Source organism: Syngnathus scovelli, chromosome 16 (assembly GCF_024217435.2).
Source record: "Syngnathus scovelli strain Florida chromosome 16, RoL_Ssco_1.2, whole genome shotgun sequence".
Taxonomy (NCBI): Eukaryota; Metazoa; Chordata; class Actinopteri; order Syngnathiformes; family Syngnathidae; genus Syngnathus; species Syngnathus scovelli.
Genome location: NC_090862.1, coordinates 6,518,157 through 6,529,891, shown reverse-complemented (window position 1 = coordinate 6,529,891; position 11,735 = coordinate 6,518,157). Strand labels below are relative to the sequence as shown.

The 11,735-nt window shown below is 44.0% G+C and overlaps 2 protein-coding genes across 6 annotated transcripts; one reads left to right on the top strand and one right to left on the bottom strand.

Annotated features, from left to right (window-relative positions):
- The first annotated feature begins 3,058 nt into the window (after positions 1–3,058).
- Positions 3,059–5,667, top strand: mpg (N-methylpurine DNA glycosylase). The gene is made up of 3 exons (XM_049745619.2): positions 3,059–4,238; positions 4,406–4,610; positions 4,808–5,667. The coding sequence occupies exons 1-3, from the start codon at positions 4,023–4,025 to the stop codon at positions 5,176–5,178; spliced, it is 792 nt and encodes a 263-aa protein (XP_049601576.1). The 5' UTR covers positions 3,059–4,022; the 3' UTR covers positions 5,179–5,667.
- nprl3 (NPR3-like, GATOR1 complex subunit) lies at positions 5,489–11,691 on the bottom strand. 5 transcript variants are annotated; one of them, XM_049745483.2, is made up of 15 exons: positions 11,454–11,691; positions 10,840–11,139; positions 10,608–10,674; positions 10,338–10,376; positions 9,677–9,809; positions 9,517–9,591; positions 8,458–8,611; positions 8,305–8,380; positions 8,102–8,239; positions 7,504–7,660; positions 7,330–7,436; positions 7,112–7,241; positions 6,628–6,820; positions 6,359–6,560; positions 5,489–6,262 (listed from the first exon to the last, which is right to left on the bottom strand). In XM_049745483.2, the coding sequence occupies exons 2-15, from the start codon at positions 11,051–11,053 to the stop codon at positions 6,097–6,099; spliced, it is 1,851 nt and encodes a 616-aa protein (XP_049601440.1). In that variant the 5' UTR covers positions 11,054–11,139; positions 11,454–11,691; the 3' UTR covers positions 5,489–6,096. The 5 variants fall into 5 exon arrangements, with proteins under 5 accessions (XP_049601440.1, XP_049601439.1, XP_049601442.1 ...); XM_049745482.2 differs by having other exon boundaries at positions 11,462–11,691; XM_049745485.2 differs by having other exon boundaries at positions 11,466–11,691.
- Between the last annotated feature and the right edge of the window lie 44 nt (positions 11,692–11,735).

The window sequence follows — 11,735 nt, the reverse complement described above, 5'->3', positions numbered from 1 at the left end:
CTCTAAGAAAGAAAGAAAAAATGTAGTGTGAATATAAAACTCACTGGTTGTTTATGGCAGTAAACCATATTTGACTCCATCATAATCTTAATTTTTCAATGTGCATGTTGAGATGCAAACAAGGAAACGGTTGTGTGATGGATAAATTCGTAAATGCTTAGAGTTGGTTGCTTTATTGTGTGAATGCTGATTCACTCTGACGTCATCACGTGACTGCATTTCCTTTTAATGGTGAGAATTCTGACAGTAGCTTTCATACTAAAAATACACATTTATTATCTGAATGCTAAATGCTAGCATACAAATAATGTGCAATGATGAATGATTGAATACAAAGTGTGGAGAACCGCTTTCTGAGGCCCATACAAAATTTATGAACAAATATGATGCAATAATTATCATCATTATGAAGATTGATTGATTCTGTGTTTTGAAGCATTCCCCTCACTTTTGTTTGTAGAATTACACGGAGTCTGCTGCTGAATGCTAACAGGGGGCTCAAGGCAATGCATCTTCCATGCAGCAGGAAATGTAAATCACAAACGGCGATAAAGAGGAACGCCGTCAATGTGGACAGATGGAAGGGATGAAGATATCAGAGAACACACACACACACAGATGAGATTCTCATGTGTGCACAGACATTAGCTCACATTTAGTGGTTTAGAATATAGAAGCATCCTAGTTTATCCTCACAGATGACACTTTTTCACATCTTTTTTTTTTTTAATCTAAAGCCCGCAGTCACTTATTACTGTTTTGCAATAGTGAGTGAAGCTTCAGATTGAGATGCAGCACTCTGCTGCTGCATTTAATGAAAAGACCAGCGCATTCCATCACATCTTGAGCGACAGCTTGGCTCCACCTGGGAATATTCCGGCGGATGGGAGATGGATGATGGGAAGCGGAAGGCTTCCGACGTGCTGACAAGGGGGCAAAGCGGTCGTCCTCGGCTGAGGTTTTTTAGTGCACGAGAGGCTCCGTTTCCTGGAAATGTCTTCTTATCTGTGTCTCCATTAAGGCGCATGAAGAGCTACCGAGGGAAAGTCTAAAGATAGCAGATTTTGTTAAGGTCACTTGCGTAAACATTAAGTACAATTACACTTGCCTGTTGTTGACTTGGGTGTGAGGTCAAATTTGACAAAAATACACAAATATTGGAAAAATTGAATTTTAGAGGAAAATATATGCTAAAATATATAGAGAAATGAGATAGATAGACAGACAGACAGACAGACAGACAGACAGACAGACAGACAGACAGACAGACAGACAGACAGACAGACAGACAGATAGATAGATAGATAGATAGATAGATAGATAGATAGATAGATAGACAGATAGATAGATAGATAGATAGATAGATAGATAGATAGATAGATAGATAGATAGATAGATAGATAGATAGATAGATAGATAGATAGATAGATAGATAGATATTTAGATAGATAGATAGATAGATAGATAGATAGATAGATAGATAGATAGATAGATAGATAGATAGATAGATAGATAGATAGATAGATAGATAGATAGATAGATAGATAGATAGATAGATAGATAGATAGATAGATAGGAGAAAAATAAATGTTCGAAAAAAATTAAATACGAGATAGATACAAACATTAGATTCAAAATGCCCCAAAATTAGAGATCAATACCAAAATCTTTGATACAAATTCTTTTTTTATTCTTTAATTAATTGGTTTTAAAATAAACCAACCGGGTGAGTTCAGCTAATTTGGAGAGGTTCTCTTAATTGCTTCTGATCTGCCACGGGAGTCCATTCATTAGACTTCCCAGGACAATTGACTTAACATGCACTGAGCTACAGAAGACACGTTGACGAGCCTGCTGGGAGTCTCTGATTGATAAAGCACGAAAACAGGGGGGTGGGAAGGGGGATAATGAATGGCGACGTTTTCCCTCCGGGACAGACGTCGGTTAAGGCCGGGGTAAAAGCTGCAATTAGGAAGCGACTCGGGACCTTTAGGCCGTCCTGAAGCCTCATCCATCACACTCCGATAAAAGGGTTGAGCAGCAGGCTAATGCCTAACTAAAAGAACACTGTCATACGAATTAAGAAATGTTTCCTCTTTCTTTTTGGAGGAACGATCATGTCTTGTGGGAGAACAGAGTGAGCTTCGTGTTGTTTTTTTGGCGCCATGGCTGCTCTCGAGAGCAGCTTACTTCATGTTTGCTGTTCCTGCTGCTAAACATTGCAGCAGAAGGAAGGGGGTTTATAAAAAATCAGAGGGCACTAAAAGACACTGTAGACACGGGCCTGGAAAAAAAAAAATACTGCCTGACATTTGAAAGCTTTATGACAAAGTAAAACACGAAAGGTCAGCAGGGGCGCTCCAGCAAACAGCTGGATGACGGCTAACGCTAACATTTTAATGACATTTCGCTCACTGTCATATTCATTGTCTATTGACTTGAATTAATAGCAAATGTTTCACCGACGGGAAAACAGAAGTGAAACAAGGCCGTTACTGTTATTTTGCAATAGCAAAGCAGGTGGTCAAATAATTACAAAATTGTCTACCCAAGCATTAAGGGACTTCAGCTGCAAAAAGGAGTAAGAACTTCATATTTTTCTTTGACCCCAATGAGAAGCAGACCACCTGTGCATTGCACGCCACACCTCCGCAGGCTTGAAAGGGCCGCATGAATCATTAATCATTTGCCATGAATCATTAAAAGCATCAAATGCTGAGGAGATACACATGTCCTCCTCGTTCTTGCAGTTAATGAGCTTCACATGTGCCATAGAAGATGCCAGATTTTCAAAAGCATCTCTGGCACAGAGATGTTGGGATTTTGCAACTCGATTGTGTTCATAACGGCACGCCAGCTCAGACTTGACTCTGCGGGCGCCGAAGGGGCTGCAGGGAGGTGCAAAGCAAACAGCGGCCTCTCCGATGCTCAACGGCCATCCGACTCACAAAATCAACAAACCACCCAAGGGCTGACTTGACTGGACACGGTCAGCACATTTCCAGCTGGCTGCCACGCCGGTTTTTGGCATCTTCACTACATAGGAGAGCAAAGGTATTCCTGTATTATCCAATTCTAAACAGTATGATCCGGGAAAAGAGTTGTTTTTTGTTTTCAAGGTCTGTCACTAACAGTTTGTCTGCCAGGGAAGCCGTCAGGATCCAAATGCCTGAAGCCAAATTGGCATTGTTCACTTCCTGGGCAAAAGCACACGCGGGCTCTATTTATAACCTCCTACTTGGCTCACTTGTTTTTAAATGATGGTGAAAGAATAAGACTGGAGAAGACAAAACACACTTGTTACATTAAAAAAAATATCACGGGGCCCACTTAAACTGAAATGTCACCCAAAAAAATGTCATAGGAGTTAAAATACTGGAATTAATCTGACCTTGTATCATTTTATTCCCATTTTTCTTAACTCCGTGTGAATTCTTTCTTTTGAATGAATGGCAAAAGACTACACAAGTTTATGGTACCTTCTTCTGCCATCTAGTGGAAGTACATTTAATTGTTCTGCCTGTATACTATATCAATGACAAATCTGCTACGAGACAATAAAAGGTGGCGTGGGAAATGATCTATTTTCACTTAATCTGTCGGAAAACCCGCATTTATTCATTACAAATGTATCTGTTCATGATCGATTTATGCCAGCGACGTATCGTGAAAGGCAGAACAAATAAACGCTATTCCGCTAGAGGGCAGAAGGTAACTGTTGCTATTCATGCAACAAAATGAAATCTTACTACAAGTATTTTAGCCAGGATTCAAACCTAGAATATCAGAACTATAAATTGGACGTACTATTCCACATAATAAAGTTTTATTTATTAAACAGCGCCTGAGCGCTCGATTAAAAGGTCCGCGGTTCCTTTAAGAGCAAAGTGCTTACGTCATATATTTACTTCCTGGTTAGTACTCGTCCATTCTCCCTGAATCAAAACAAAGCACCACGGAAGCGCTTTCCTTCTCCAAAACAAATCAACGTAAATTAAAATGACACGTTCATGTAATACGTAATGGCAGAGCGTAAGAGAAAACTACCATCACGCAAAGCTGATAGAAAAGCAAATCATGAAAGCGAACAAGTTGCTGAGCGTAAACAGCCAAAACTAAATGAGACGGTGCACAGTGTTTATTTCAGTAATGATCGAACTACTGACCTGCGAAGGAGACTGGGAGAAGATTTTTTCACACAACCTTGCGTCGCTTTGGCTAAAGCTTTCCTCGGCAAGGTAACCGATGTCACCTGGGTGGCTGGAACCAATAGTTTGAGCAATATCGAAACCCAATTGTTTACAAAACATGAGCCATTTTTTAAATAAAACATCTAACAGTCAGTTGTGCACTAAGTATTATTTATTAGAATATATTATTTTACATACTTTCGTGTGTGCTGCAGGTCCTGGTGCGGCGGCGCGAGGACGGTACGGAATTGAGAGGCCGCGTGGTGGAGACAGAGGCGTACCTGGGGGGGGAGGACAAGGCGTCGCACTCTGCGGGGGGCAAGCGCACAGAGAGAAACACGGCCATGTTCATGAAGCCCGGCACCATTTATGTGTACCCCATCTACGGCATCTACCTCTGCATGAACGTGTCCAGTCAAGGTCATCGCAAGCTTAAATTTATGTGCAGTGATCTTCTGAAATTCTAGAGGGCTTGGCACAGAGCCCTGCTGCTGTGCTGAAAATCTGTGAGCAATTAAAACTGTCATTTTCTACAGGTGCCACAGCAAAAAATATTTTCGGAATGAAGATGCTTCAATGCCATCAAATTGCGTAACATACGACCTCATGTCACACAGGTGACGGTGCCGCTGTGCTGCTGCGCTCGCTGGAGCCGCTGCAGGGCCACGCTGTCATGAGGCAGCTGAGGGCCGCCAGGCGCAAAGACGGAGCTCGGCCTCTCAAGGACAAGGAGCTGTGCAACGGCCCCTCCAAGCTGTGCCAGGCTCTGGACATCCCACGCTCATTCGACCGCCGGGATCTGGCGTCCGACCCTGAGGTGTGGCTGGAGGACGCAGATCCTGCTGCAGGAGACGCCCACCACGAGGTCATGGTGGAGGCACCGCGTATCGGCATCGAGTCCCATGGGGAGTGGGCCAAGAAGCCTCTGCGGTTTTACCTCAAGGGGAACGCTTGTGTTAGCGTGGTGGACAAAGTGGCTGAAAGATAAGACCAGACCTCCAAACCATGTAACCATACATAAATGGACAAAGGTATTGAGACGCAGATTGAATCGATTCAACTCACTGTCACAAACTCATTGAACTCAGTGAAGCTCTGCTTACCTTCCGCGATGGCAGAAGGGTCGCCCTTGTGGCGATGCGGAAGTTTCTGCATGATCGTGACACCGACCTTCGTTTGAAAGCAGCTCTGCATCTTCATCCAGCTGAGCTTTAAAGTCATGGAAGGAGAAATTCAGTACGACGTCCGTTAGAATGTAAATAAGTCCGAAGGAATCGTTTACACGTGGCCCACAGATCTTGTGTTTCTAAATTGTGTTCCAAAATTTTAATTCATCTTAATATAAGACATTTTGGACAATTATCACCTCTCAAAAGTCGAAAATCTTGAAAGTGAAATCTGGGGTTACAAGTCAATTTTTTCCAAGTGAATTTTTGCTGTTGTACACACCAAAAACAAGATTTAAATCAACCCTTGAGCTGTGGTCGTCTTTTTTTTTTTTTTTTTCATGGGGGGGGGGATGCTTGGGTTTTCATTGAATCCACAGATGTTTGGAACGCCCTCGCCTCCCCTTCAAAGCGCAAAAACAGCCCGTCTGAAGTCCTCAGTCATCTTCCCACCTCCGGAATCCCGAAGGTGGACATCTGCAAAGCTCATTACTCAGCGTGTGCCCCCTCCGCAGTCCAAACACATCTGTCACCTCCATCATTCCGCCTTATCTCGAGGCCCCTCTACCACCATGTAAAAAATAATTCATTCCTCCAAAGTGGCTCATCAAAAATAAACGGTCCCCTTTTCGTAAATCAACCTTCTTTCTGTCTTTAAATGCCAGCTCTCAGCCACATGGCGCGACTGACGGCGTCCGACCGGCGCTGCTGCTACGACTTGAACGACTCCAACTGCTTCTCTACTCTGCGGGACACTGGAAAATGGAAATGATGGGATCTTCGTGATTGGTCACCACCAGCACGCTACGGAACTTGTCCAAGAGCGTCTTGAGCTGAGAGCGCCGCATGTTCTCATTGTACATGATCTCCTCCAAATGGTGGTGGCCTCGGAAGTAGTGCAGCAGCCTGCCGGGGTTTTTAGAGAACCAAAATTTTTGCGGCCCATTAAGACAAATGTTTAAAAAAAAAAAAAAAAGGCATGTATTTTCAATAATAAGTGACCTGGCAAACATGCGGAGATCCTCCTGGTTCTGCGCGGCAGGGATGTTGAGGATGTACTGTCTGTCGTGGTCAGACAGGCTGGCCAGCAGGGTCTCGGTCAACAAGATCCTTTTGTTGAGGGGAGAGTCGTCGCCGCCGGGGGCCAACTCGGCGCTGGAGTTGTCCATGCTGGGGCTGGTCAGGGTCATGTCGTCGCTGCTGGCTGCTCACGACATGTGGGCCACATTTATTTGTGACATCACACACACTAACGGAGAACGCTGTCATACTTGGGGATCCAAAGCTGAGGGCGCTCGGGGTGCCGAGACCTCGGCCACCGGCGATCCGCGCGGCCGGTGGCAAGTCGTCGTCCCTGTAGGTGGGCTCGTCCTCGGCGGGCGGCACCATGAGGCAGACAAACGTGTGCAGCTGGATGAGCAGGCGGCGTTGCTGCATCCACACCACCATCTGGATCAGCAGAGCCTGCTCGGGGCACACACACATTTTTTTTGGTGCTAATATTTCAGTTGTTTTTCTCCATTTCTCTCTATTTTTAATCAAGGTGTTATTAAATAATGTTTCTAACATACAATATATCTTTGCCACTATTAAATAAGGTGCAGTGCTAAGCAATGCTTGATACCCACCACCAGAGGGTGCCATTGACTCCAACTCCGAAAAAAACAACTCAACGCTTTAAAATTGATATGTAAGGTGTTTCCTCATTACAGAGTAAGATGTTTAAAATGTAAAATATCTGTTATGCAGTCACACCTCTTGCGCGGGAGCTTCCAGGGGGTTCCTGAACTCGGCCAGAGAGACAGGCAGGGAAAACTTGGCCAACATGGAAGGAAGGTCGTGACCGGGAAACTGCTGTGCAAACTGTTCGGCCTGAGGCGAGAATCTGTCCAGAGGGTGAAGATAGATTGAGTGAGGGTGGTCACACTTTATTGGAGCCCTCTGACACTGGATGGTAGACAGGAGGCACTCACAGATAGATGTTGGCATGAGGGGACAGCATGTAGACGTTGTTCTCGCACAGAGGGTAGATGATGATGGCCTTGCCCCAGTAAACCAGGTGGGCTGCAATCTGGAAGATCTGACAGCAAAGTAACACGCTAGGATTGTAACTCTACAGCATGAAGGTGTGCAAACTGCAGCCTCACCTGAAGCAGGGCCAGGTCAGTGTCCTGAGCCAGCTGCTGCAGGTTCTTGACCGCGGAGCACGTCTTGATGAGGCGCATCATGGCGGGTGAGCAGTCGACGGGAAGTTGGGCCAAGAGTTCCTTCTCGCTTTCCAGCAACAGCAGCGCGTGATAGGGCCTGGATGACACGACACCATGCGATAATTAAGACCTTCAGTCTGGGAAAATCCACATTCTCAGGCTGCGCAAACAGTCACTGTATTTAAAAAAAAAAAGGGGGGGATGATTGAAGATTACCAACAGGGGACAGTAGAGGGCAGTCAAAACATCTTGTCCTCAGATGACTCCACTTTTTATCAGTGTAGTGCACGCACATAACCCAAAGAGGCCACTCGCAAGCATGAAATGGAACATTAGAAAAAAATAATATATAAAACGGTTCATAATCTTAAAGGGGGATTTTTAAAATAATTTTATTTCTGCCCTTCGTACATCACATCTTTGTTGTGTTTTCAATTTTCCAATCAGTATCGTGAATGAACCGTAATCATGTTGGTCACGGTAAGGGTGACAAGAACTGTTCAGATGGTATCATGTCTTCTTAACGTTCAACACGCACCTGATGGCCTTCAGACTGCGCTCTAACACCTCGGGCGGGATGTAGTTGCCGCCGATGCGGTGGATCTTGTGCGGGAGGCAGAAGCTCACCTCCAGCCAATTGTTGATGTGCAGCCGCACCACCCCGGTCGTACACAGACTGAAATAAAACATGGGTGGTGAAAATAACCGAAGCACTAAATGACAGCTCGGCCACAAACAGACCTGTCATACGCTTCCTTCAGGTCCTTGGCCAGCTTACACTTGGGCAGAATTTGTCTGAACGGTGACTGTGGACACACTAAAACAAAAAGACCATAAGTGACACACTGACAGTTTTTTTTTTTTTTTTCGGGGGACAAGGTCAGCCGGTCTCACTTTCGCTGCCGGTGGTGATCTCGTCCTGCACAGCCAGCATGAGCTTAGCCTCCCTGGTGAGGTAGTGGCAGCGCCGCTCCTCGTGCTGCAGCGCGATGGCGATCCGGCGAGACAAGTTCTGCATGCAGCTGATGACCGAGGGGTCGGCGTTGGCCTAGCCAAACACAAAACAGTTACACCGCATCACACACTTTGTAATGTAATAATATTATGGTGTAATAATTGTGTATTTCATTTGGAACATTTGTAATTATTTTTTTGTTAACTATTTCTATCCTTCTGATATTTGTCCATTTTATTTGGAACATTTGTAATAATGTTTTTGTTAAATATTCTTATCCTTCTGATATTTGTGCATTTGTAGTCTGGTATTGACCGAGGGGTCGGCGTTGGCCCGGCCAAACACAAAACAGTTACACCACAACACACACTTGTAATCTATTATTATTATTGTGTAATGATTGTGTATTTTATTTGGAACATTTGTAATAATTTTTTTGTTAAATATTTTTATTCTTCTGATATTTGTGCATTTGTCATCTGGTATTTTTGTATTTTTAATACTTTTTGTATTTCTGTGTGGTGGAGGGGTCAAGTTAAATTAATCAATGTAAAAAAACAAAAAGAAAGAAAATACTTCTAACAGTTCACCACCATCAACATCTCAGTTGCCGGGCGGATCTCACCACCCAAACCATGACTCAGCCGTTCAGACAGCTGAGTTGGCCACTCACCGTGACTCAGCAAATGCAGGAACAAGTGGCCCCTCGTCAAGCAACACGATTAAACATGCAAATATGTCATCCCCCGCGCCCCAAGCCCCCTCTGCCATCAAAGATAGCAAAAACTGGGACATTATCACTTGTAAGCACGGCCCACCCTCACCCCTCCCTTCATTTGAGTTCCACCCATCATTACAAATGTTGATATTATTATATCCGAAATTATTTATTTCACTTAACTAAAATGAGCTGTTTTGAGAGATAGCGCTATTAAAAATATTCCACATATTTTGCAGGTGTACCTAATGAAGTGTCTGATGAGTTTTATTTCCCCTACCCTCAGAGCAAACACGACGTTGAATAGGATCATGGTGGGCATCTCCCTCTTGGGGGAAGGATCTGTTTTAGGCACCTGCAATTGGGGGAAAAGAAACAAAATATAACATTTTGATGGGTTCCTCTTGGAGAAAAGTGTCCATGATCGAGCCCCAAATCACCTGAATGATGGGCGGATGCTGCAGTAGAGTCGGGTGGCCCACAAAGCGAACATTGTCGATCTTCAGCTCAAACTTCTTGCCGCACATGTCCGACTTGGTGGCCAGGATGGTTGCAAGGATGCTGTCGGAAAACCTGAAAGACGGAAAAAACAGGTTTATCCCAGGCAGTTTAAAAAAAAAGAAGAAAAAAAAGAGCGATTTCCAAGCTGAGAAATTTTTGGAGCAGTTTTGATCACACCTCCTGTGATATGGTCGTCACAGAAATGAGAATTTTACGCGCGTGTTTGTGTGTGGAAGAACATTCAGCAGCAGTATTCATGCGGCAGGGAATTCATGCTGCAATGAAAGGTTTTGGAGGAGAAAAAAAGGCACTACACACTTACCCCAACGATTGGCAAAAAGAAAAAATTTGCAGCCAATTTCATCGAGTGCAACATGCTGCAGGGTGACTGATTTCATTTTCATCAGTTTCAAATAAAACATTTAGCAATACAGAGAACAGAATGAATGCACTCTTCCTCCAAGGGAATGTACACACAAACAGAAGAAGGTTATTCAAAACAAAATAATCAGTCGTACTAAATCCCTAAATCCAAGAAAAAGGCAGCGCGAGTGATGGAAGCAAAGGAAAAGGTGCGTCGGGAGAATTCCAGAGCCTTACCCGGCTACCAACTGCTCGTCACTTAATGAAGATGGCTCGCTGAAATGGGAATGCGTCCATAAAGAAAACAAACAAAACAAGCAAACAAAAAAATGGGAAGATGCAACACGCACGCCGACATTGACAGGCTGCAAGGAAAATTCGTGACATGGAAGGACTGACATTCTTTTTCTTGATGCAATTACTCCGATTGGCCCAAATAGATTTGAACCCAGTGTGTGCTGTCAGTGAATCACGTGAATACTATGAACATTATGAGGAAGAAAGTACCTTGAATCTCCATCCTGATCTTCTGCTTCTCTTGTCGTATTCAATGCGTAGCGATTCCGCTGTTTCGCTTATGGAGGATAAGATCCAGCGTGAGTGTTAAAGCTATACTTTGACATATTGTAAACGACTCACGATGCCTCAGCGGCATTGAGCTTTCAGGTGAAATTTCAGAAGGAACTTAATGAAGGGCCAAATTCACAAAATAGTGCTGTGCTGTGATGCTAACGTTCACCTGTGTGGGATGACGCGCACTCAGCGCTTCGTTGAAAAGGGTAGCGGAAAAGCAGCTTGTTCCCGCGGCTGCCAGAGCTCACCAGGATGACGCTGATGGGGTTGGTCTTGTGTCCACATCGGGGGCCTCTGTACAAGCTTATTTTTGGCCACACGGCTGCTGATTTTTGTTGGTCGTCTGAGGACCCGCCGCCGCCGGACGGGCTGAGCATCATGTTAGCATTCTAGCTCGCTGGAATGGCTCACTGCAATAAACTTGTACCGATGACAATTTGGAGAGTCCTTGTTGATGGAGACACTGCTGCAAAATGAAATATTGACAAACTATAATCTAATGCATATAAAACACACACAATGACATTTAATACAACTTCTAGAAATACACAATAATCCTGAGTTTCCTCAGTGTGGTCATAATTTGAGTTTAACAATGATGCATATATGATATATTTAAGCTAGCTCGTATAATAAGACTCTGACAAAACGTATTCAAATTACGAGACAAATCTTGAGTGAGTTGGCTGCATTAAACACAACTTTATCCTTAGAATTTTGTTAGGCCTACTATTATGAGACTATCTAAATAAAACAATGATAACGGGAGGGAGTAGCTACCAATTTACCGACAGTAGGTGTAGCGAAAGCTCAGCTTCGAAGAACGGAGCTTCGGGTGGTATATGACGTCATCTTGTGACCGAGCGTATAATAATGATAATGATTTAATTTTTTTTTTTTTATAAAAGGGAGAAATGGCGTTCGGACGCACACAAAAAAACAAGAACCAATATTTTGACTCAACTTCCCTGACGTGTGCACTGTTTTGCGCAAGCCTTAAAGCGTCCGACTGGAAACAAGGATCACACTACAGTAGAACACCTTCACCCATGCGCACAAGTA